Source organism: Nomascus leucogenys, chromosome 3 (genome assembly GCF_006542625.1).
Source record: "Nomascus leucogenys isolate Asia chromosome 3, Asia_NLE_v1, whole genome shotgun sequence".
NCBI lineage: Eukaryota > Metazoa > Chordata > Mammalia > Primates > Hylobatidae > Nomascus > Nomascus leucogenys.
In genome coordinates, this window is record NC_044383.1 from 138,955,592 (window position 1) to 138,982,432 (window position 26,841).

At 39.0% G+C, this 26,841-nt stretch overlaps 1 protein-coding gene and 1 pseudogene across 2 annotated transcripts; both read right to left on the reverse strand.

Annotated features, from left to right (window-relative positions):
• Positions 1-329: 329 nt before the first annotated feature.
• LOC101177180 lies at positions 330-12,992 on the reverse strand (annotated as a pseudogene).
• A 371-nt stretch (positions 12,993-13,363) lies between these two features.
• Positions 13,364-26,709, reverse strand: FBXO5 (F-box protein 5). 2 transcript variants are annotated; one of them, XM_003255901.3, is made up of 5 exons: positions 26,364-26,709; positions 18,050-18,764; positions 16,178-16,268; positions 15,093-15,275; positions 13,364-14,245 (listed from the first exon to the last, which is right to left on the reverse strand). In XM_003255901.3, the coding sequence occupies exons 2-5, from the start codon at positions 18,727-18,729 to the stop codon at positions 13,994-13,996; spliced, it is 1,206 nt and encodes a 401-aa protein (XP_003255949.2). In that variant the 5' UTR covers positions 18,730-18,764; positions 26,364-26,709; the 3' UTR covers positions 13,364-13,993. The 2 variants fall into 2 exon arrangements, with proteins under 2 accessions (XP_003255949.2, XP_030659804.1); XM_030803944.1 differs by lacking the exon at positions 26,364-26,709 and adding an exon at positions 25,987-26,165 and having other exon boundaries at positions 13,369-14,245.
• Positions 26,710-26,841: the final 132 nt, after the last annotated feature.

Below are 26,841 nucleotides of genomic sequence, written 5' to 3' on the forward strand. Positions count from 1 at the left end.
TCTCTAAAAAAAAGAAATAAAGAAAAATTCCTACTGAGGATAGTTCCGTGCTTGATTATGAAGCCACTAGTGAGTGCTCTTTGTTTGCTTGTTTGTTTTCCAGAGTGCTAGGGTTTTATCACAAATGGAGTTGACTGCTAGAGAGGCCCTTCTCCAATCTTTCTTCTGTACCCTCTTCCCTCCCAAAGACATCGCTCCAGGGGAAGTCAGTAAGCCATTAGGAAGGAGGAAATATGGAGAGTGAAAAGGGGCACTGCTTTTGCCAACATCCTCTGAAACAACCACTGAGTCCTTTGGGCTCCAGTGGAGAATCTTCTAGTGGAAGATGTTTAGCTCTCATCTTCAAGGTCCTTCATTTCTACATCCTGGGGGGCTTCTGTCTTCTTTTGCATTTTAAGCTGTGGTTCGATAGTCCTGGCTGGCTTTGAGGGGCTTGCGTCTCCATGGCTGCCTTCTCTATCTGGGCAAGCCAGATCTGCTGGAGGAGTTTTCTACGCTTCTTCCCCTAAAGAGTAATGTTGGCACGTGCACTGGATGCCCGCTTCTTGAGGTGGTGCCGCGTGATCAGCGCTTGGTCTATCGCAGCCCCGACCACCCAGTGCCTCAGATGCTGCTCGCGGTTCAACACCCGCCTGCGCTGATCAGCTTTTTCTTCAGCTCGGTTCGGCACCAGTTGATTTTTCCCCCAGGATCCCCCACAGTTGCTCGGCGACGCCAATACGCGGTCCGTACGCGGAAGCCTGGGGTTTCTTGTATTGGTGTGGTTTTCACGTCCCGAGGACATGGTTGTGGGGCTTGCTGTGTTGATGGTGCAGTCTCTGAGTCCCAAAGACATGGTTACTTCCCTGACTACCTATCTTGCCTCAGGAATGTCTATGCTATGCCTGTCCCACCACTGTATTTTGGAAGCACATAACGCTTGGAAGCACATAACTTGCTTGATTCCACAGGCTCATGCCTGAAGGAAATTGCCTCCTTGCCATCCTGCCTTGACTTTCGTCTATATCTGATTTAGATGAGACTCTGGGCTTTGGACTTTTGAGTTGATGCTGGAATGATTTAAGACTTTTGGGAGCTATTAGATGAAATGCATGCATTTTGTAAGAAAGACATGAATTTTGGGGCCCAGGGGCAAAAAATGCTATGGTTTGAATGTGTCCTCAAAAAAGCATGTGTGGGCTGGGCACTGTTGCTTACACCTGCAATCTCAACATTTTGGGAGGCCAAGGTGGGAGGATTGCTTTAGCTCAGGGGTTCAAGATCAGCCTAAGTAACACGGTGAGACTCTGTCTCTACCAAAAAAAAAAAATCATAACAAAAATTTAGCTGGGCATGGTGGTGTATACCTGTAGTCCCAGCTACTGGGGAGGCTGAGGTGAGAGGATCAATTGAGTCTGGGAAATTGAAGTTGCAGTGAACCATGATCGTACCGCTGTACTGCAGCTTGGGTAACAGAGTGAGGCCCTCTCTCAAAAATAAATTAATTAAAAGCACTTGTTAGAAACTTAATTTCCAGTCTAATAGTGTTGAAAGGTAGAACCTAATAGAAGATGTTTAGGCTATAAGGGCTCCACCACTTATAAGTGGATTAAGGTTGATTATAAAGGGGCTTGAGGCTGCAAGTTCAATCTCTTGCCCCTTTTTGGAGATGGAGTCTAGCTCTGTCACCCCCAGGCTGGAGTGCAATGGCGCATTCTTGGCTCACTGAAACTTCCACCTCCCAGGCTCAAGCAATTCTCCTGCCTCAGCCTCTGGAGTAGCTGGGATTACAGGCGCATACCACCACACCCGGCTAATTTTTGTATTTTAGTAGAGACGGGGTTTCACCAGGTTGCCCCGGCTGGTCTTGAACTCATGACCTCAGGTGATCCGCCCGCCTCAGCCTCCCAAAGTGCTGGGATTACAGACGTAAGCCATCGCGCCCGGCCTTCTTGCCTTTTCTTTGCCCTTTTGTCATAAAATAGTGCAGCAAAAAAGGCCCCTGTCAGATGTCAGCCCCTTGATCTTGGACTTCTCAGCCTTCTGAACTGTGAGCCAATAAATTTCTGTTCATTATAAATTACCTCGTTTCAGATAATCTGTTACAGCAGCACAAAATCAAGTGAAAAACTCGGTGAATAACCCTATTAATATCTTATTGAATTCAGTTTACTAGTATTTTGTTGAGGATTTTTGCATGTATGTTCACCAGAGATTTTGGCCTGTAATTGTCTTTTTTTGTAATGTCCTTGACTGGCTTTGATTTCAGTAAAGTTGCAGGATACAAAATTAACATATTAAAATTAGTATCATTGCTATACACTAACAACAAATATTCACAAAAGAAATCAAGAAAACAATCCTATTTGTGATAGCATTAATGAAAAACTTAGAAATACATTTAACCAAGAATACAATTAACCAAATACATTCAGTATATGAGAGATCCATACACTGAATACTATAAAACATTGATGAAATAAATTTAAGAGAAAAACAAATGAAAATATATACAGTGTTCATGGATTGGAGGAATTAACATTGTTAAAATGTCCATATTACCCAGTGATCTACAGATTCAATGCAATCCCTGTCAAAATTGAAATGACCTTTTCCCAGAAATAGAAAAGAACAACCCTAAAGTTTGTATAGAAAAACAAAAGACCTCAAATAGTCAAAGCAATTTTTAGCAAAACAAAGCTGGAGGCATCACACTACCTGACTTGAAAATGTACCAAAAAGCTATAATAATCAAAACAGCCCATACTGTCATAAAAGCAGACATATAGACCAAAGAAATAGAAAACAGAGCCCACACATTTACAGTCAACTGATTTTCAGCAAAGCTGTCAAGGACATACAATAAGGAAAGGACATTCTCTTCAATATGTTGGGAAAATTAGATATCAACACACAGAAGAATGAAATTAGACCCTTATCTTGTCGCAAGTACACAAGTCAAATCATAATGGGTTAATGTCTTAAATATAAGATCTGAAACTATAAAACCACTAGGGGAAAACAGAGGGAAAGAGCTTCTTAACATTGGATTTGGCAAAAAATTTTTGGATACAACCCCAAAACCACATGCAACAACAGCAATATTAGACTAATTGGATTGCACCAAACTAAAGAGCTTCTGCACACCAAAGGCAACAACCAACAGAGTGAAGAGACTATCTATGGGATGGGGAGAAAATATTTGCAAACCACACATCTGATAAGGGGCCAATATCCAAAATATTTAAGAAACTCAAACAACTCAATAGCAAGAAAACAACCAGTTTCAAAAATGGGTAGGAACCTGAATAGATATTTCTCAAAAGAAGACATGTGAATGGCCAACAGGTATACGAAAAGATGTTCAACATCACTACTAATCAATCAGGGAAATGCAAATGAAAGCCACAATAAGATATCATCTCACTAGAATAGTCTTTATCAAAAAAATAAAAGATAACAAGTGTTAACAAAAATGTGGAGAAAAGGGAACCCTAGTACATTGTTGGTGGGAATGTAAATTAGTATAATTGTGTTGGAAAACAGTATGGAGGTTCCCCCCAAAATTAAAAATAAAACTATTGTATGATTCAACAATTCTCTTTCTCAGTATATAACCAAAGGAAATGAAGAGATATTCCCTCCTCCATGTTCATTTCGGTATTATTCATAATAGTAAAGATATGGAATCAACCTAAGTGTTTATCAACTGATAAATGGATAAAGAAAATGTGATATATATATATAGCATGATACTATTCAGCCTTATGAAAAGAAAGATATCTTGCCTTCCACATGGCAGTCTTGCAACAACATGGATGAAATGTGGAAGACATCATCCTAAGTGAAATAAACCAGGCACAGAAAGACAAAAGACAAACTGAATGATCACACTTTTATGTGAAATCAAGAGTAGAACGGAGGTTACCAGGGACTAGGGTGGGTGATAGTGAGGTGGGAAATGGAGAAATATTGGTTAAAGGGTAAAAAGCTTAGTTAGACAGGAGGAATAAGTTCTGGAGATCCACTGTGAAGCATGGAGGCAATAGTGAATAATAATGTATTGTATATTTGAAGACTGCTAAGAACATAGATTTTAAATGTTCTCACCACGAAAAAAAGATAAGTATGTGAGGTGATGGATATGTTAAATCATTCTACAGTGTGTGTGTGTGTGTACATATATCAAAGCATCATGTACCCCATAAATATATAGAAGCATTTGTTAATTAAAAATAACCTTAAAATGACAAAAATAAAGATGTTTTCACACGTACAAAGGCTGAAAAAAATCAAAGACCAGCCAATGTGTATTATAAGAAAAATTAAAGGAAGTCCTTCAGGCACAAGGAAAGTTTTATCAGATAGAAATATATTTATTTCTACCCAAAGGAATGAAGATACCAGAAATGGCAACTGTGTGGGCAAATACAAGTATAAGAAAACTTTCTCATTACATAATATCTTAGATGATAAAGAAACAAAAATCACGTAGTGTATGTGTATATTTGTATATATATATATATATACACATATATAATGCACTAACATGTATGATAATAGCACAAAGCTTAGAGGGAAGAAATAGTACGGCAGTTTTATACTATATATAAAAGGATACAATAATATTTGGAACTAGTCTCAAATAAGTTAAAGAGAAATACTATAAATCCAAAAGTAATAGCTAAAATCACAAAATAGAATTATAGCTAATTAGCTAATAAACTAGATATAAAGGAACCATAAAAATAACCAAAAGATGGCAAAAAAGAGAAAAAAAATGGAACAAAGAACAATTACCAAATAGAAAACAAATATCAAGAAGGTAGGTTTAAATCCAACCATATCAAAAATCCCATCAAGTGAAAATTGTCTAATTATCTCAAAAGACAAACATTTTTGAAGTAGATTTAAAAAAATAAATGAATACTTGACTACATGCTGTCTGTAAGAAACACACTACCATAGAAAACTACAAAAAACGTTAAAAATGGATGAAAAAATATGCTATGCCAATATTAATTTCAAAAAACAAAAACAAAACTGGAGCGCTTATTTTAATATAAAACAATGTAGATTCCATAGAAAAGCCACATCCAGGGATAAAAAGGTCATTTAAAAATGATAAAGTGTTCATTTTACTAAGAGAACATAATAATCTTAAATATTTATGCAACTAATGACAGCGCTTCAAAATACAAACAGCCTCTGACTTACAAATTTTCAACTTTACAATGTGCAAAAGGGATACATATTCAGTATGCTTTTTGACTTATGAAGTTGTGCACAGATAAACACACTGTAAGTTCAAACAGTGGGTGTATCCAGACATAACCACATTGTTGAGGAGCGTCTGTACTTAAAAGCAACAACTGATAGAATTACAAGAAGAAATAGACAAATTCACAATTACAGCTAGGGATCTGAATACTTCTCACTCAATAATAGCACAAATAGATAGACATCAGTAAGGGTACAAAAGATATGGAGAGCACTATCAACCAAGTTGAGCCAATTGATATTTATAGGTCATTTTACCAAAGAACAGCAAAACACACCATATTCCCTTCATAGAGCGTATTATAGGCCATAAACAAATACTCAATAAATTTGTAAGAATTGAGTAATACAACTGTTTTCTCTGACCACCATGAAATTAGAAGTTAATAAAAAGATATACGAAAAATTCCAGAATATTGGAAAAGTAAATAACAGACTTATACATAACCTACACATCAAAGAAGAAATCCAAAGGAAAATTATGGAACACTTATAAATGAATAAAAAGAAGAGGACAAAATATCAGATTTAGTGGTATGCTGCTAGAATAGAATTTGGAGGAAACTTTTAGGACTAAATATTTATATTAGAAAAGAATAAGGGTCTGAAATCGATGAACTCAACATTTACCTTAAGAATCCAGAAAAAGAATGTAGAAAAAGGACAAATTAAAGTCCTTCAGGCACAAGGAAACAGAAGAAATAGAACAAAAAATCAATTATAAGGAAAAATAGGGAAAAATCTGGGACCAAAAATGAGTTATTTGAGATCCAAGTGATAAACCTGTAGTCAGACTGATCAGTATAAGAGGAGAAAAGACAGAATTTATCAATATTGGAATGCAAGAGATGACATTAGTACACATTCTATAAATATTAAAGATACTAGATATCCACAATTGCCACAATATCCAGCCAAAAAAAAAAAAAAAAAAAAAACAGGTTCCCTTGCACAATTCCAGCAATAGCAAGGGAAGAAATAATACCAATTCTACACAAACATACAGAAAATTGAAAAGAAAAGAATATGTCCCAAAGACATTGTATGAAAACTACAGACCAATATTCATCATAAATATAAATACAAATTCTTAACAAATATATATTTATACATATTTAAATATATAATAATGTTTAAAAAGGATAATACATTGTGATGAAAGTGGCATTAACCCCAGGAATGTGAGATTGCTTTAACATTTGAAAATCAATCAATGTGATTCATATTAATGAATCCAGAGAGAATAACCATATGGTCGTATGAATTGATGGAGAAAAAAAGTTGACAAAATCCAACAGCCATTTCTGATAAAAATTCTCAACAAACTAGGAATAAAATGGAACATCATCTTGATAAGAGGATATGTGAAAAACCTACAGCTAACATCATTCTGAACGTTTTCCCCTAACATCTGGAACAAGGCAAGGGTATCTTCATCAACATTTTTTATTTCTATTTTACTGGAGGTTTTAGCCAGTACAAATTGGCAAGGAAAATAAATACAAGCCATATAGATTGAAATGGAAGAAATAAAACTGTATTTATTTGTAGAAGACAAAAATCACCTACAGAGAACAAGTGATAGACTTTCAGTTATAACTGAGGTTTGCAAGGTTGCAGAATATAAGATCAATATGAGAATAAATTGTATTTCAATATATTAGCAATAAATCATTGAAAATTGAAATTAAAATGCCATTTACAATAGCACAAAAAACAGGGATAAATCTGATGTAAAGTGCACAAGACATACAATGAAAAGATAAAACTTTGCTAAGAGAGATTTTGAAATATGGAAATCAGTGGAAGAACTCTATGTTAATGGATTGAAAAACTCAAGGTTGCTAAGATGTCAGTTCTCTATAAATTGATCTATAGATTCACTGTAATCCCTATCAAAATCCATCGTGTTTTTATAGAAATTGGTAAGCTGGTTATAAAATCTATGTAGAAATGCCAAAAAACTACGATAGGCAAAACAACTTGGGGAAAAAGAGGGAAAAAAATTTTGGGCAGAAAAGAAATAAAGTAAAGGACTCTCATTACCTGATTTCAAGACTTACAAAGCTACAGTTATCCAGGCAGTGTGGTTTTGGAGTTCAGGAGACAAAGATATTAATTAAACAGAATAAAGTCCTGAAATAGTCCCTCATATGTATATAAAACTGATTTTTGACCAAGGTGCAAAGGTAATTTGGTAAAGAAAGAATGGTCTTGTCAACAAATGGTGCTGAACAAGTGGATATCCACTTAGATCCACATATTCCACTATATTTCTTAGATACAGCACCAAAAGTGTGATCCATAAAGGAAAAATAGATAATTTGAACTTTATATACAAAAATTTCCAAAGATACTGCTAAGAAAATGAAAGACCACCAGGCGCGGTGGCTCATGCCTGTAATCCCAGCACTTTGGGAGGCCGAGGCAGGCGGATCACGAGGTCAGAAGATCAAGACCATCCTGGCTAACATGGCGAAACCCCCTCCCTACTAAAATTACAAAAAAAAAAAAAAAAAAATTAGTTGGGCGTGGTGGCGGGCGCCTGTAGCTCCAGCTACTCTGGAGGGAGAATGGCGTGAACCCGGGAGGCGGAGCTTGCAGTGAGCGGAGATCCCGCCAGTGCACTCCAGCCTGGGCGACAGAGTGAGACTCCATAAAAAAAAAAAATAAAAATAAAAAATAATAAAAAAATAAAATGAAAGTTAAGGCATACGCTGATAAAGCACCTGTATCCAGAATATATACTCTCAAATCTCAACAATGAAATAACACAATTAAAAAAGGGAAATAACTTTTTTTCAAGTTCTCTCATGAAGTTGCAAAAGCAAGTAATTTTAACGTATCACCAAAATGTATGGAGGCAAATAACATGAAAGATGCTAAACATCATTAGTAATTAAAGAAGCGAAAATTAAAACAGGATACTACTACACACTCATTAGAATTACTAAAATTAAAAAGACTAACAATACCGAGTTTTGACAAGAACATGAAATAAGTGGAATTCCTACACACTACTTGAGAACATACAATGGCACAGCTACTGTGGAAAACACTTTGTTATTTTCTTAAAAAGCTGAAAATACATGCAGCATACCATTTAACCTTTCTACACTTATTTACCCGAGATATGAAAATATAACCACTTACAAAGACTTGTTATGAATGTTTACAGTACCTTAGTTTTTTTTTTTTTTTTAAATATATTCTTTAACTTCTGGAGTGCCTGTGCAGAACGTGCAGGTTTGTTACATAGGTATATACACGTGCCATGGTGGTTTGCTGCCCACATCAACCCGTCACCTACCTTAAGTATTTCTCCTAACGCTGTGTCCGGAATTGGTGGTTTCTTGGTCTCACTGACTTCAAAAATGAAGCCGCGGACCCTCGCGGTGAGTGTTACAGTTCTTAAAGGCGGCGTGTCCGGAGTTTGTTCCTTCTGATGTTCGGATGTGTTCAGAGTTTCTTCCTTCTGGCTTCACCCAGTGGATCCCGCACCAGGGCAGCAGGTGGAGCTGCCTGCCAGTCCCGCGCCGTGCGCCCGAACTCCTCAGCCCTTGGGTGGTCGATGGGACTGGGCGCCCTGGAGCAGGGGGCGGCGCTCGTCCGGGAGGCTCGGGCCGCACAGGAGCCCACGGAGGAGGAAGCGGGAGGTTCAGGCATGGCGGGCTGCAGTTCCCGAGCCCTGCCCCGCGGGAAGGCAGCTAAGGCCCCGCGAGAAATTGAGCACAGCAGCTGCTGGCCCAGGTACTAAGCCCCTCACTGCCCCGGGCTGGCGGGCGGGCCAGCGGGCAGGCCGGCCGCTCAGAGTGCGGGGCCCGTCCAGCCCACGCCCACCCGGAACTCGCGCTGGCCCACAAGCACCACGCGCAGCCCCGGTTCCCGACCACGCCTCTCCCTCCACACCTCCCCGCAAGCTGAGGGAGCCGGCTCCGGCCTTGGCCAGCCCAGAAAGTGGCTCCCACAGTGCAGCGGCGGGCGGAAGGGCTCCTCAAGTGCCCACAAAGTGGGAGCCCAGGCAGAGGAGGCACAGAGAGCGAGCCAGGGCTGTGGCGGCTGCCAGCAGGCTGTCACCTCTCAATGCTATCCCTCCCCCAGTCCCCCAGCCCCAACAGGCCCGGGTGTGTGATGCCACCCTCTTCCCCTCATGTCCATGTGTTCTCATTGTTCAACTCCCACTTACGAGTGAGAACATGTGTTTTGTTTTCTGTTCTTGTGTTAGTTTGCTGAGATTGATGGTTTCCAGCTTCATCCATGTCCCTGCAAAGAACATGAACTCATCTTTTTTTATGGCTGCATAGTATTCCATGGTGTATATGTGCCACATTTTCTTTATCCAGTCTATCATTGATGGGCATTTGGGTTGGTTCCAAGTCTTTGCTATTGTGAATAGTGCCGCAGTAAACACACGTGTGCATGTGTCTTTATAGCAGAATGATTTATAACTCTCTGGGTATATACCCAGTAATGGGATTGTTGGGTCAAATGGTATTTCTGGTTCTAGCTCCTTGAGGTATCGCCACACTCTCTTCCACAATGGTTGAATCAATTTACACTCCCACCAATAGTGTAAAAGCTTTCCTATTTCTCCACATCCTTTCCAGTACCTGTTGTTTCCTGACTTTTTAATGATCGCCATTCTAACTGGCGTGAGATGGTATTTCCTCGTGGCTTTGATTTGCATTTCTCTAATGACCGGTGATGAGCTTTTTTCATATGTTTGTTGGCTGCATAAACATCTTCTTTTGAGAAATGTCTGCTCATATCCTTCACCTACTTTTTGATGGGGTTTTTTCTTGTAAATTTGTTTAAGTTCTTTGTAGATTCTGGATATTAGCGCTTTGTCAGATGGATAGATTGCAAAAATTTTTCCCCATTCTGTAGGTTGCATCTTCACTCTGATGATAGTTTCTTTTGCTGTGCAGAAGCTCTTTAGTTTAATTAGATCCCATTTGTCAATTTTGGCTTTTGTTGCCATTGCTTTTGGTGTTTTGTTCATGAAGTAATTGCCCATGCCTATGTCCTGAGTGGTATTGCCTAGGTTTTCTTCTAGAGTTTTTATGGTTTTAGGTGTTATGTTTAAGTCGTTAATCCATCTTGAGTTAATTTTTGTATAAGGTGTAAGGAAGGGATCCAGTTTCAGCCTTCTACATATGGCTACCCAGTTTTCCCAACATCATTTATTAAATAGGAAATCCTTTCCACATTGCTTGTTTTTGTCAGGTTTGTCAAAGATCAGATGGTTGTAGATGTGTGGTATTATTTCTGAGGCCGCTGTTCTGTTCCATTGATCTATATATCTGTTTTGGTACCAGTACCATGCTTTTTGTTACTGTAGCCTTGTAGTATAGTTTGAAGTCAGGTATCATGATGCTTTTAGTTTTTTTTTTTTTGCTTAGGATTGTCTTGGCTATGCGGGGTCTTTTTTGGTTCCATATGAAATTTAAAGTAGTTTTTTCCAATTCTGTAAGAAAGTCAATGGTAGCATGATGGGGATAGCATTGAATCTATAAATTACTTTGGGCAGTATGGCCATTTTCATGATATTCATTCTTCGTATCTATGAGCATGAAATGTTTTTCCATTTGTTTGTGTCCTCTCTTATTTCCTTGAGCAGTGGTTTGTAGTTCTCCTTGAAAAGGTCCTTCACATCCCTTGTAAGTTGTATTCCTAGGTATTTTATTCTTTGTAGTAATTGTAAATGGGAGTTCACTCATGATTTGGCTGTCTGTTATTGGTGTATAGGAATGCTTGTGATTTTTGCACGTTGATTTTGTATCCTGAGACTTTGCTGAAGTTGCTATCAGCTTAAGGAGATTTTGGGCTGAGACGATGGGGTTTTCTAAATATACAATCATGTCATCTGCAAACAGAGACAATTTGACTTCCTCTTTTCCTAATTGAATATCCTTTATTTATTTTCTTGCCTGATTGCCCTGGCCAGAACTTCCAACACTATGTTGAATAGGAGTGGTGAGAGAGGGCATCCTTGTCTTGTGCCAGTTTTCAAAGGGAATGCTTCCAGTTTTTGCCCATTTGGTATGATATTGGCTGTGGGATTGTCATAAATAACTCTTATATTTTGAGATACGTTCCATCAATACCTAATTTATTGAGTTTTTAGCATGAAGTGCTGTTGAATTTAGTCGAAGGCCTTTTCTGTATCTATTGAGATAATCATGTGGTTTTTGTCATTGGCTTTGTTTGTGATGGAATATGTTTATTGATTTGCGTATGTTGAACCAGCCTTGCATCCCAGGGATGAAGCTGACTTGATCATGGTGGATAGGCTTTTTGAGGTGCTGCTAGATTCAGTTTGCCAGTATCTTACTGAGGATTTTTGCACTGATGTTCATCAGGGATATTGGCCTGAAATTCTTTTTGTTGTGTGTCTGCCAGGTTTTGGTACCAGGATGATGCTGGCCTCGTAAAATGAGTTAGGGAGAATTCCCTCTTTTTTATTGTTTGGAATAGTTTCAGAAGGAATAGTATCAGCTCCTCTTTGTACCTCTGGTAGAATTTCAGCTGTGAATCCGTCCCTTCCTGGACTTTTTTTGGTTGATAGGCTATCAATTACTGCCTCAATTTCAGAACTTGTTATTGGTCTATTCAGGGATTCAACCTCTTCTTGGTTTAGTCTTGTGAGGGAGTGTATGTCCAGGAATTTATCCATTTCTTCTAGATTTTCTAGTTTATTTGCATAGAGGTGTTTATTCTCTGATGGTAGTTTGCATTTCTGTGGGATCGGTGGTGATATCCCCTTTATCATTTTTTATTGCGTCTATTTGATTCTTCTCTTTTCATTAGTCTGGCTAGCGGTCTATTTTGTTGATCTTCTCAAAACATCAGCTCCTGGATTCACTGAATTTTTGAAGGGCTTTTCATGTCTCTATCTCCTTCAGTTTTGCTTAGTTCTTTCTTGTCTTCTGCTAGCTTTTGAATTTTGTTCTTGCTCCTCTAGTTCTTTTAGGTGTGATGTTAGGTGTCAATTTTAGATCTTTCTGCTTTCTCCTGTGTGCATTTAGTGCTACAAATTTCCCTCTACACACTGCTTTAAATGTGTCCAGAGAATGATACCAGAGAATCTGGTACGTTGTGTCTTTGTTCTCATTGGTTTCAAGGAGCATCTTTATTTCTGCCTCAATTTCATTCTTCACCCAGTATTCTGGAGCAGGTTTTTCAGTTTCCATGTGGTTGTGCGGTTCTGAGTGAGTTTCTTAATCCTGAGTTCTAATTTGATTGCACTGACAGCACCTTACTTGTAATAGCAGAAAATGGAGTAAAGAGCCAAACATCCATCAACTGGTGAACTGGTATATCCAACAGCATACTGCCTTGTAAGAAAAGAGCATTAACTACTGATGCACACACACAGATGAATGTCAAAATAGCCTTCAGTGAAAGCAAACTTTGACTCCATTTATAGAAAATCCTTGAAAAGTCTGCAGTGACAAAGATCAGTGATTGCCTGGTAGTTGACAGGAGGGACCCTCTACCTTAGGTTTTTGTTGAGATGAAAGGCAATGCCCTTAAACTTCTTTGGGGCCCAATTGATAGCATCCGAGGCCCACCTTTGAATCTTTGGAGGGCCTAGTCTGAATTGAACCTCTTAGGATTTCCCCATATCCATAACTGAAACCGAAACGTAACTTTAGAATTAAGGAATAAAGACATCCTTGTTCTGGGCTCTTGTTATTAGCACAGATGTTTGACTGCAGCCAAGATGACATCTTATTCTATACAATTTAAATCCTTCTAGCTTTTTGAGGGGGATGGGGTGCTATTTAATCCATAGTTCAGCTGGTTTAGGGATAGATAAATTAGCACATCAGTATTTATCAGTGTCTTTTGTGGTCTTCCTGTATTGAATCATCTCGAGATGTTTATCTCAAGACCCAACCCCACAACTACTGAATTAAGCTATTGAGTGGGGAAAAATCGGGATCAGGGTACTGCATAAAAATCTCACAAGCTCCCCAGAAAAACCATCACAAAAATCCATTCAATGCCTTCACACAAACAAATGCAGTCTACTGCAGCTTCCTAATTCAGTTGCTTCCAGGATTACAATGTTTATAAAAGGTATACATTAAGCTTACAATTTTATTGAGCAAAATTTATTTTTATATGTACATACAAAAGAGACATATTCTTTGACATATAAAAAATACAGAAATATTTACATGTATACAAAAATATTAAAACAGATTTCAGAAATAAGGAAAACAAGCAAGTTTTTACAAAGGATACTTTCTTGGGAAATATACACAATGAAAAAAAGCTTTAGAAAGGTGACAAAACATTTAAGACTCCAGAAGTTGATATTTCTGTTGGTATCAACTGAGTAAGAGGAATATAAAATGTCTGAAATGCTAACAGATGGAAAATCAGACTTATATTTAAGACTGTCTAGGTAAAATTGCATGGGTTTCCTTTACCATAAAATTGAATCAATTTTTTTTTTTTACCCTCAGTATCACTATCTACTTTTCCTTTTTTCTTAAAATATTTAAATTGTTTGATTTGTATTGAGAATTTTAAACTTTTTCTCATTAAATTGTAAAAATATTTTAAGAGGTCGTCTATCCTCTATCTTCTGGGGGAAAAAACCTCAGGATACTACACTGATTTCAACATAAAATTGAAAATCACAACACAATTTTTTTTTAAGTTAAAACCTAACATGTTCTAACTAACATTCATGATCAGTAACAATTGATTTAATAAGAGATCACAATCTTCGTAAATTCTTTTTGCTTTTCTTCGTACCAGGCAGGGGACCTATTTTACAACTGGCTTTGAGGAGCTTGCCATCTGAACAGTCTTTAGTAGTATGGTAATTACAGAGACACTTCGTACAATAATCAAATCCACAGCCTTCTCGTTTGCAGGTTGCCCGTTGTAAATAGCAATCATATTTTGCAGGTGAATTACAGCGAATACAGGCTTTGAGGCTTTCATTCTTTTTCAATGTCTTGGCAACCTAAAAAGAAAAAAAAAAACCCATAAACAAATTTCAGCAAGAATTACATGTACTTTAGTTAGTAAAACCAAGGACACCCTTGCACCTTCCCCAGTACATGTATGAAATATCACTGTCACACATACGATAACTACTGCCCTTACTATTGCCCTTGATCTATGCAGTATCTGACAGATGCTCAATAAATGCTTTTTGAATAAATCTGTATGTTGCATTAGTCATTATGACATAAAATTTAAGACTAGTTTTATTATGTAGGATTTATATTTACTGATCAACATGAAACAGAAAATATTCTATAATTTTGGTAAGTTATCTAAATTAAGCTTGCAAAGTTATCTACATGTGAGTAGCACACATCATTCACTGATCTGAAGGTATAATAGAAGTCCTTCAAGTTCAGAAAGCTTGCCCTTTTCCACTTAACTCTCTTCCTCGGTTCTTAAAGGCGGAAAATGCAAAATGTAGTATTGAGTAATTTTATAAGAAATCTAGGTTTTTCATTATTTCCTCAGTGTTTCTAAATTAGAACTCAAAATCACTGAACTTTCACAAACAATGCCAAGGAGTACCTAATATTCATAGAAATACATTTCTATGTACTTTCCTAATTTCATGTTTCTTTTGTTTTCCACATTGAGAGTGAAATGAAGAGGACACTAATGAAATCCCTAATAGTTCTAATTATACTATAATTAAATTTAAATGATCATCAATATCAGGTTTCTTAATGTCAGAGAATAAATTAGTTATTATCTAGAGCCAAGTTCCATTTTGACCTTGAAAGTTCTTTTACATTTCTTACTCTCTCTTATGTTTTAAGATTTATGATTAGACAAAAAATTACCTCAGAGAATTCATTGTGTCGACTATAAGTAGAACCTTTCTGATCACCTTGATTGGATAACTTGGTTTGAGCATCTTTTTTGAGAGAAGTCTGGGCTGCTGATTTCTGAACAGAAGCCAGTGGGGTTCTTAACACAACATATTCTCTGGTTGAAGCATGAGGTGAAAATTTATTGTTGTTTTCCTAATTAAAAAAAAAGTTTTAATAGAATTTAGAAATTATTTCCTGTATCCTCAACGAGACATTTTTATGTTTGTACATATAAGAAATGACAGGCCGGGCACGGTGGCTCACGCCTGTAAGCCCAGCACTTTGGGAGGCTGAGGCGGGCAGATCACGAGGTCAGGAGATCAAGACCATCCTGGCTAACGGTGAAACCCCGTCTCTACTAAAAATACAAAAAATTAGCCAGGCGTGGTGGCGGGCGCCTGTAGTCCCAGCCACTTGGGAGGCTGAGGCAGGAGAATGGCGCGTGAACCCGGGAGGCGGAGCTTGCAGTGAGCGGAAATCGCGCCACTGCACTCCAGCCTGGGCGACTGAGCGGGACCCCGTCTCAAAAAAAAAAAAAAAAAAAAAAAATGACAAACAAGATTAGGTAAGAGACTTATTCCTACATGTAATTTACCTGCATGTACTTAAACAAAGCAACACCTAAATACTCACATATCAAGCCTAACTTATAGACAGAAACTGTGAACCAAATACTATGGGAAATCACTTTAGATGCATAGTCTATATGGTACTTAATACCTAAAACGTAAAACAGCTTTTCCAAATTTTCCAAATGTTATAAAATACACATACACGCAACTGGCAGCTAAGATTGACTAAATGGTCAACTGTATCTGAGAACTGAGTAACTTTCCCTTTGTTACTTTAGACATTCTATTTCTAGGAAGAATCCAAGAAATAAATGATTGAGTTGAGATTTCTTTATTTTTGAATGTGGTTTCTAAGTTCCAGTATAAGGCGGAAATACTTTATGACTGTAAAGAAGGGTTTCCAGATTACCTCTTTTCTTTTCTATTTCTATAAGAGCACTAGCAGTGCATTTTTAACTAAAAACATCATCTGCAAACACTTACGGTAACTCTTTGTATTGCTTTACTGTACAACTGGAATGCCCCCTTATCATCTTCTAGGATCTTCTTCCAAGTTGTGCTCACTTTAGACACACTGGAAAAATAAATCACCATAAATGAAATAATTAAAGCATCACGAAGAGCTAAGATGAATACAGTAGAAAAACATCAGCAGTGCAAAAAGATATTTTATATTATTAGTGCTTCTCAAACCTGACCACACTACAATTGCCTGGTGGTTTTAATTGGTCTAAAATGGAGCTCAGGGCTCTGTATTTTTAAAAATCTCCCTCCTCATCAAGTAATTCTAAGTGTATTGAGGCTTAAGAACCACTGCTTTGTACAGTATTTTTTCACAGTATCTGCAAACATCAAATAGTAGCCCCCACTGTATATATGATAGCATGTTAGCTATCTGGTAAAAGTAATAGACAAATTTCAAAGTACTCTAGGCACACTGCTATTAGAAATCAACTTTGGAAACTCACTATGTTAACAGAAAAAGTAGAATCTGTGGTACTGATTTGATTGTCCCTCAAGAACCTGTTTAGGCTCATGCCTGTAATCCCAGCACTTTGGGAGGCTGAAGCAGGCAGATCACGAGGTCAAGAGATCGAGACACCACCCTGGCCAACATGATGAAACCCCGTGTCTACTAAAAATACAAAAATTAGCTGGGCGTGGTGGTGCGCGCCTGTAGTCCCAGCTACTCAGGAGGCAGAAGAATCACTTGAGCCTGGGAGGCAGAGGTTGCAGTGAGCTGAGATCATGCCACTGCACTCCAGCCTGGTGACAGGGCGAGACTCTGTCCCAAAAAAAAAAAAATAAAAAAAAGAAGCTGTTTATATCTGTTTTGCTTTAGCTCTGTTTCATAAAGACCAGTGTAAACGCACACTTGCAAACAGTACCTCTAGATAATTTTTCAAAAAGCCAAAAAAAAAAAAAACCCCAGTTAAGTCCTATCTAATTCTAGCCTGCATAATTCACCTTAATTCTCAAAGTTATCTGACTAAGTGATTTTCCTTGGTAGATTGAGAAAGAAATGGTGGTTAGCACCAGGTTTCTAAGAAATTATCATAAACAGAGCCTGGGAGGCGGAGGTTGCAGTAAGCCAAGATTGCACCATTGCACTCCAGCCTGGGTGACTGGAGTGAAACCCTGTCTCAAAAAAAAAAAAAAAAAAAAAAGTCACAAATCCCTATTTGTGGATCTTCATATTTTCATCACTGTCAAACCTAGGAGAGCCCTGGCACCAAAATGGCTTAGAAAGAACAAAAATTACTTCATACTTTCTGGTGTAACAAGTCATAATGCCTATTAGACATGTAGACTGGAACTAGGCTGTTTTTACAGTTAAGCCCCAAAGATGTAACTTACATATTAGAAATTTCAAAACTAAAAGGAACAAAGATCCTAATCCAACAGAAAGTTTTGTAATAGCGTGAATATAAAATTTGAAATGACTAGGTTAAATGCATAATTCTAAAGTTTTCTTTCATCTTAGTGGCACATAGGTAGCAAAACACCAGCAAAAGTCATTACAGCAATTAAGCAACATTGTAAAGTTATCTACAACAGGTTGAGCATCTCTAATCCGAAAATCTGAAAACTTTTGAATGCTGACATGATGCTCAAAGGAAATGCACCCTGGAGCACTTTTGGATTTCAGATAAGGGAGGTTCAACTGTTTAACCTGTAGGGTATAATACAAATATTCCAAAATTTGAAAAACATCTGAAATCCTTCTGGTACCAAGCATTTCAGATGAGGGACATTCAACCTGTACAACAGCCTTTGCATGAGCTGGTGGTACTGAGCCACTAACAGCAATGTTCAGTGTATTATGCTAATATGTATATTCAAAATGGTACTTACTTGATTAAGTCCATGCCACTGAGTTGTGCTAAAATAGTTGCTAAGAGATGTCTGAGTCCCCTTCGAAAGAGTTCGCTGAGAATATCTACACATTCTAGGCCCATTTTTCTGCCAATTATATTCTGCAGTCTAAAATTTCCTCTGGCTATAATTTCCTTCAGCATCTCCCGATCTACTTTAGGATTTCGTTTTGCATTCTTCTTTAATGTTGAACAAACCACTTTTTCAAAATGAAGAACTGGCAGCAAGTTTTTGTTGGGAAATTGGTCTGGGCTTTGTATTTGTAGCAGGCAGGATTGTAGACTGTCACTGAAATTCTCCTCCAGGAGGCTACCTTCTTCATGTTCACTGAGGCCACTTTGTTGAGAAAATGAGGAATAGCCACTGTCTTCATAAAGTCTACTGGTCTCCAGTGCTTCTATTTCATTCGTACTATTAAGTGTCTGTTGCACATGTTGATTTTCCTTGTTATGTAAGGGCTTGCTTTCAGTTTCAAGTTCTACAATCCTAGGGCTCACAATCGGTGACCCAATACATGACAGCCTTTCATAGTCTTTAATGCAGTCTTTACAGGAACCTTCCAAATATGCAGGGGTGCAGGAAACTAGTCTTCCAATGTCATCAGGTTTTACCAGTTTAAGTCCGGAATGAACATGGTTACAATTAAAATCACACTTCATTTTGACAGAAAGGGTAGAACTTTCTTCTTTACAACCTATAAAAAGAACATAACATTTACATCTTAATGGCAAAATTTCCACACATCCCTACTTCTTAAATTGGGATATACAAAGATTACTTTGCAATCTCTCAGCATTAGGTATTGTCTACATGTACTTGCTTACACAGCTGTGATGTTATTCAAGTTTAATTATTGATATGACAATATGTGAAAATATTACTTAAATCTTATAAGTATACACATATTATATTATTCTTGAGAAGGCACTTCAGAACAGACTGCTTTTGGATCTGCATGGCTGTAACATCTGACTGTCGTCTATAACTGAGTAAAAAATAGTGGAAAAAGGGGCTATATAATAAACATCTGTGTTTATGGAACAAATGAGGAAATGTGATGTATCAAAAGAGTAGGCGCTATGGTCAAAGTTATCCTTAAAGTAACCACAAACACTTTTAGATTCAGTGTTTATTCCTTGGACTTGAAATGACATTATGGTTCTCTTTGACATAAGCACAACCCAAGCCACTGACAGCAAAAATGGTTAAGATTAGTACAGGAGGACAATGTATAAGGGTGGGAATAATCTTGATAAAAATAATAAAAATTTTGTGTATTATTTCACCATTAGTGATGATTGCAAGCCTTAAAATAACTAATCAATAAATCTATAGGTAGCTTGGAGAAAAGAACTAACAACACATTTAAACATCTATAAATCAAAGTCTACCTGAATTCCCACAGCTCTTATCTCCAAGTTTTATTCTGATGGGTGCTCTTGGTGACCTTCTAATATATTCAAAGCGTTTTTCTACCTTACTGGATAGTGAACTCAAGTACAGGGACATCTCCCTGTACCTTGTCTAATATGTGTTGGAAACTGATGTCTTTAATCACTGAACAAAGACATTCCACGACTAATTTACCAAAGAACTGTAAGAATGAATAGTTCTGCTATCAATCAAAAGTGTTGGTAAATAAGAATGACACTCTAATCAATTAACCAGATTCAAGAATATGAGTGATAGGGCAGCAGGTGTAAATTACTGTTTAATTGATTTAAATAACTTAAGATAAACTCGCTATTAATGATAACTAGAAAAAAGGGAAAGACTTGTGCAGGGTTTTATTACCACCCTGTTCCAACCCCCAGGACCTAAGAAATCAGTTAAGACACAATGGAGCAGGCAGCATCTTAAGATAGCTTTAAAGCAAGATTTCACCATCCCTGTGCTACAGACATTTTAGAGTGAATACCTCTTTGTTCTCAGGGGCTGTCCTGTGCATTCTAGGATGTTAAGCAGCCTTTTCCCATTAGACACCAGTGGCAGCCCCCACTCCCAAGATGCAATGTCTCCAGTTACCAGTTATTGCCAAATACTGGGGAGGGGAAAAGGCCAGATGCAAAATTTCCTCTATTCTTCAGTTGAGAACGACAACTCTAAAAAATGATTAGGATTTTGTCAGGCAACAGTGGCCTGGGAAGGGCATTCACAATTTGAGCAACGGCACAATGCCGGGAAGGAATATGGTAGATGGGTTCAGAAAACTGTTTAGCATTGTTGAAGGCAGAAAGTAAGAGTAGGCAAACAATGGGGGACATGAGCTAACAAAGCCTGAATCTTAAATGCCAGGTTAAAACGTGCCCCATTCACCATCCCCACACAAGCCAATCACATATAGCTAACAATTTATCCTGTAAGTAAATGTATATAGCATCAGTATGTTTAGTCTGCACTAAATATTGGTTATATGTTCATATTAAATTTAACCATTTTTTACACAGAGCAAAACTTTTTAACTCAAAGTACAAATGGATACCTTCATAGAAAGCAACTTGTAGAGAGAAACTGCTTGTAAATTCCCAACGTTAATACAGTGAAAGACACATAGTATGTGCTCCAGGATCCCACTAAACCTAAAATTAAGGGTTCAGCTGCATAAAAAAACAAAGAATATACAAATCCTAGCGCCCTAATTAACCCTAAATCTAGAACAAATGATTCTGAGTGGTTTAGTTTTATTCAGAGGAAAAGTAAAAAATGCCAGGAGATTGCTTCTAGTTTTGCCTCAAATCAACTAAAGAATTAGGTTTGATTTATTATATATGACCACAAATTACATGAGAGGATAAAAAAGCAGAAGCCACTTATGAAGGGCACGCTCTGCTTTGTTTAGTTGCCTAAACCAAAAAGGCCTGAAAATACTTCAGGAATTCAAAGTCATTCTCTTTCTGCTGTCTTTAGAACACAGCTACTGGGAGGTTGTCCTATAGAACCTCTTTCATTCAACACTGTTCTTTGAATATGGACAGTTCCTTAAAATTAGAGCTAATAATGATGCAAATACTTTATATTTGTTTAGAAGTCTGCAATTTCCAATGCTTACAAACCTTTTGAGGTAGGATGGGGAATTGTTATTTTTACAGTTGAGCACACTGAAGTGTAGCTTAGTTTGCCCAATACAGGTAGTTAATTAAACGAGCCAGATTTATCTTCCTCATTATAATGAGGTGCTCTGGAAAAACAGATCTTAAAAATAACATTTATACTGTTTATAAAAATGATAAAAAAGTCAGAATTTATGGTGCAAGCGCACTTAAGGTACTAAAGAAAAAAATGTGTACATTTCTTTTCTCACGTGAGCTGGCCCTTTTCCAGTCCTTAGTAACAATGACCTTTCCATCCCAGGGGCTTTGTACATCATGCCTTTCCCTGCTTAGAATATCTTTTCCGCTTCCTTTGCTTATTTAGCTTCTAATCCATTACTCATGGAGAACTTCATTTTGGGGGGGGGGGGGGGTACTTCTCAGACCTCATCAAACTCTACTTTAAAGCACTACCAAACTGAAATTTTTAAAAGTACTTTGATTTCCTTAAAGGCCAGACATGACTGTTACTGCTTATGACAAAATCCAAGCAAATGGCAGTGCCTGACACAATGAAGACATATGATATAAATACGTGTTTCCCATTTTTTTTTGTTAGCTAATACCAACATTAGAATCTGTACTCTTCCTCACGAAATTAGCACTTAAGGAGTTAAAATGACTACTACATTCCTCTTGAAACAACATGTATTTTCACATGAATAATTAGATTTAGTATTTAGGTAAGGTGCCGTGGCTCATGCCTATAATCCCAACATTTTGGGAGGCTGAGGTTGGGGGATTGCTTGAGCTCAGGAGTTCAGACCAGTCTGGGCAACATAAAGAGACTCCATCTCTATAACAATTAAAAAAAGAAACTAGCTGGGCATGGTGGCATGCGCCTTTGGTCCCAACTACTAGGGAGGCTGAGGCGGGAGAATTGCTTGAGCCCGGGAGGTTGAGGCTGCAGGGAGTTGTGATCGTACCACTGCATTCCAGCCTGGAAGACAGAGGGAAACCCTGTCTTAAAAAAAAAAGAAAAAAGAAAAAAAAGTTTAGTATTTTAAAAGAATTTTAATAAACTTATTTGAATTCACAGAAAAGCTACAAGGATAGTGCAGAATTCCTGTACACCCACTGCTCAACTTATATTACTAAGAGTAATGCACGTCAGAACAAATTAACCAATATTGCTGCATTATTAACTAAAATCCCTATTTTATGTGGACTGCTGTAGTTTCTACCTAAAATCTTTTTTCTGTTCCAGGGTCTTATCCAGGATACCTCACATTTAGTCATCATATCTCCTTAGGCTCCTCTTGACTATGACAATTTCCTTGTTTATAATTACCTTGACAACTCTGAGAAATACTGGTTATTTTGTAGCCTGTTCCACAATTAGGATTTGTCAAGTTTTTCTCAGCCTTAGTCTGGGACTGTGGGTTTTTAGACCAGAGGTAAGGTGCTATGATTTGAACTGATATTAGCCTTGATTACTTGGCTGAGGTAGTATTTCTGAGCTTGCTCCAAATGTAAAGTTACTCCTTTTTGTTCTTTTTCCATTTGAAACTTTTTGGAAGGAAGTCATTATGCACACCTCACACTTAAAGGAGTGGGGAGTAAATTTATAAATCATTTCGAATTCTTCTATACAGCAGATTTGTCCATTAATCTCCTATTTATTCATACTACCAATCATTTATATCAGTATAAACTCATAGACTTTGGGTTATAATCCAATACTATTTATTGTATTGCTCAAATTGTTCCAGCTTTTGCTATTGTGAGGTCTTTCAGTTGACATTGGTGTCCACTTCACATACTTAAATCATTTTGTGTTTTGAACATCTCTTACTTTCTGGGACTACAAGATGCTCTAAGCGCATCTTATAATTTCCCTGTTCCAGCCCTAGAATCGGTCATTTCTCCAAGCAGTCTGGTTTCCTTTTTCTTGGAAAAAGGTATTAAGTGAGAGTGAAATCTGGATGTTGGTTGTAGATTTAATTTTAAAATGTGAAATTAATGTATTTTTCATTTCCATAACAATACTGCAGAAGAAATAGAATAGCATCATGTTTTATAAAAAAGGAAGCTGAAGCAACTGTTTGCAAAAGGTTAAATCCATTCCTTTTAACTAGCTAAGTGTTTTCCAATGACCAGACCAAATTTGGGAAATATGTGAAGTATTCATATAATTGACTTATTATCCAGAAAGACAGAAAATATTATATGGTTTCATAACCTCTTGAATGAAAAAGATGAGGACTAATGGTTCAGTTGAACCATTTCACTTATTTATCCAACATCCATTCAGTGACAGGGTAGGGAGAGAGAAAGATATTAATTAGGGATGATCTTTTAGCAAAGCTGACATTCTGAGATCTGAACACCTTATGGAAATCTGGTGGAAGAGTTCCAGATGGTGGGAAACACAGTAAGCAAGGAAAAATGTTGAGTGTTCAAGGAAGAGAAATATCTGTAGGGCTGAGTTGGTGGAGGTTATTGAAAATTATAGTTGAAGAGGTAGAATGATCTGCAGATTTGTGGGGTAGGTTGGGTCAAAAGTGGAGAAGTTTGGTTTACATTTTTAAAAGATCATTGGCAATTGTGGAGAATGAATTGCAGGAAGGTAAAGTAGAAGCACAGAATAGTTTATCACAGAAGAAGAGTGTGGGAAACACAGACTAGAAGGATTGTAGCGGAAATGAAAATAACTGCATAGATTCAAGGTCTGTTATTTAGAAGGGTAAAGACAACTTGCTGCTAATCTACTAGATGTGCACATGAAGAAAAGGAGAGTAAAAAAACACCCTGGGGTTTAAGTCTTGAGTATCGAAGGTATACAGTGCTATTTACTGAGTAGGGAAAACTGAAGAAGTTAACTCTTAAAACATCAGTTTCTTCATCCATAAAATGGGAGTAAGACAATGAAACAGGACTAAATGCAAGGCAAAGTCCCTATCACAAGGGTCTAGTCAATACAATCTATTTTTAATCACAAGCCAAATCCCTTCATATTCCTTACATTGCCAATCATTAACATTTAAAAGTAGTAAAACACATTTCAGAAAGAAGTATGTATTTCAGAATAACACATACTTTTCCATTAGAATGTATAGATTTAAGAATCAGATCCAAGTTTGAATGAAAATCCTTGCTTAGCCTTTTGACTAGCTTTGTGAACTTGGAATGTCCTAGTCCTATTTTCCCCCCAAGTGCAGACACTAATAAGACTCATACATGGCATTGTTTAAACTTCTCATTTACCAACTCCCAGCCCAGTCATACAGAGAAAAGTAAATTTTACAATGTTTGATCTTACATTTAACTGTTCAATATAGATCTGATCCTCCATATTAAATATCATAAATAAGGCTGCAGTCCTTAAAAATCTTTGTAACTCTTCTGTTAAATAATTAAGTTCCAGTCTCTAATACCTACAGATAACGACCATGTGGTCAACGTTAGGCATGGCCATTCCTTAAGAATTTAAGAGGCCCAATGCTTGTGACCATAAAGTAATCTTTAAGAGAAAATTTTACAAAAGCCTACTTTAAAAACTACTTGGAAGTAACATACATGTATTTTTAATTTCATCTCCTCAAACCTGTAAACTGGGGAAAAACTTCCAACAGGCAGTCATTTCCTTCTGAGGAGCAAGGTAGTAAAGACAATTGGAGTTATCAAAAAAGAAAAAAAAATCTCATAAAGCCATCAAGCTTCAGAATTTCGATGGTAGACTGACGATCCAGGATCTTCTAGAAACATTTAATCTATTAAAATTAAAAATAAGTATTTTTTTCTAGAGTTCTTTTTTAATAAAAGAGTCATTACAAAATAGTACAATGCCGAATTGCTAAATTTTTTCATTTTGGGCTATTTCTCAGGTAAAAATAAGTGCATATGGATTTTATTTAGAGGTAGCAACAAAGAGGATAAAAATAAGCATTTGAGTGCCTTCCATTCTCTACAAGCTTTGAAATAAAGGACTATCTAATTCTTCATGAGTTATGGGGAAAAAGTCACCAATTCTTCGATTCTCACAAAATCATTTTAATACTATGGACAAATTCAAGATTCGTAGTAAAAACTGCTTTTTTTAAACTCTTCCCTTTCCACTCCAGGCCCTGAGGCTGGGTTAACGGGCAAAGGGAGAAAAACATGGGAAAAAGTAACGTTTTTGTTTGGATGTCCCAGTTGAGTTTGGTCCAGTGAGTTGGGGGGGTGGGGGGTCTCTCCATTTGGCGGGAGTGGGGAGGGAGACCCTGGAACTCCTGAGGGATCGGTGGGGCTGCCCCTCAGGGCGCGGGACACGCGGAGGAGGCGGGAGATAACCGCGAGCGCGATCTCCCGCGCCCGCCAGCAAGGCTGGGACCGCGAAAAATCGGGGAAACTGCCTTTGGCTGTGAGGGTGCGGGGCAGATGTAGAAAAGGGGCGCAGGGGGCGAAGGTGAGGCACCTGGCCAGGCCCTGGGGGCTGCTCGCTCGCAGCCCTGTCACCGCCGGGGGCCATGGGGTGGGGGAGGGGAGGGGCATTTGGCGCCTATTCAAGCAGGGTGGGGTAGGTGGGTCTTCCGAGGAGGAAAAAGGGCGCCCTGGGATGCCACGACCCGCAACCTCCCGGGGCTGGAGTCCAGGGTCAGCGTGGGTGGCGGGACCCCGAGGCCCGCCATCCCGCCCTGCACATCTGGCTCATCTGGCTGCCCCCCGACACCCAGCCGCCCTCCTCCCGGACCCAGGAACCGCTGCCGCCGCCCGAGGCCGGGCGTGTGGCGTGGCCGCGCGTCCAGGCTCCGAGGGACGTCGGGTCAGGGTCCCAGGCCGTGCCCCTCCCCGTGCATCCCTCCTGGCGTGCGTGCCCCCCTCGCGCCCGCTCCCCTCACTCACTATCCGAGGGTCGAGGGCGCCCGGCGGCTGTCACGGCGCTGAGGCTGGCGCTGCAGGAGCAGCGGGGTGGCCGCAGGGCGCAGCTGCAAGGGCGCCGGCTCATGCCAGCCGACGTGGAGTCCGCCTCAGGTGGAGGAACCGCTCCGGGGACAGCCGAGCAACCTGCTTGCTTCACAGACCTGTATCTCTTAAAAGGCGCCAGCTGGTACTTTTAAAATCTTTGAATTTGGTGCCTAAATCCGCGCGGTCCAATGAGGCGCGTCGCTCGCATGCGCGCACCAATAGGAGGGCGGTGGGTGGGGGCGCCCTCGTCCGCACCCAATTGGAGGCTGCCGAGGCGGGGCCGAGCCGCGAAGCCCAGCCCCCTTCCAGCTTACCGGCTCCTCACGTCCGGAAAGATGCTACGGCCGGGGGCGGGACCTCCGAACACGGGGAGGCCGCGGCCCGGCCACACGTGTGGAGGGTCTACCACGCATGCGTGCGCCCGCCAAGATTCCCTCCGCCGTCTTCCGGACCGGCCTTCTGCAAGTCCTAGTCTCAGCCCAAATTCAGCGCCAGCTTCCATCTGGAGATCTTCGATGGGTACAAATGGTAGCCGACTTTCTTCGATCATCTCTCGAACGGGAGTTCGGTGAGCGGCAACTCGGCTTGTCCGGGAATCCAGACTTTCCGGAAGACGGACCCTCCCCCCAGTCCAGCTTAGCCCGCCTCTCTGGGATTTACGCGCGCGCTCCGCGCTCCCTCCTAACTGGACCCTCCCCTTGACCCACGCCTCTGCGCAGGCGCCTTGGCGGGCTGTGGCTGCGGAGTTGGCGGGTCGGCGCCTGCGCACTGGAGTCCCCCGCGATTTTTTCC

Bases quoted from the DNA above. Each gene is read 5' to 3' on its own strand.
- FBXO5 (XM_030803944.1), bottom strand. From the start codon at position 26,089: ATGAGCCGGCGCCCTTGCAGCTGCGCCCTGCGGCCACCCCGCTGCTCC. The intron at 16,269-18,049 runs GTAAGTACCATT...TTATTTTTCCAG, and splicing joins AGTGGCATGGACTTAATCAA to TGTGTCTAAAGTGAGCACAA. The intron at 15,276-16,177 runs GTAAGTGTTTGC...TTTTTTAATTAG, and splicing joins AAGCAATACAAAGAGTTACC to GAAAACAACAATAAATTTTC.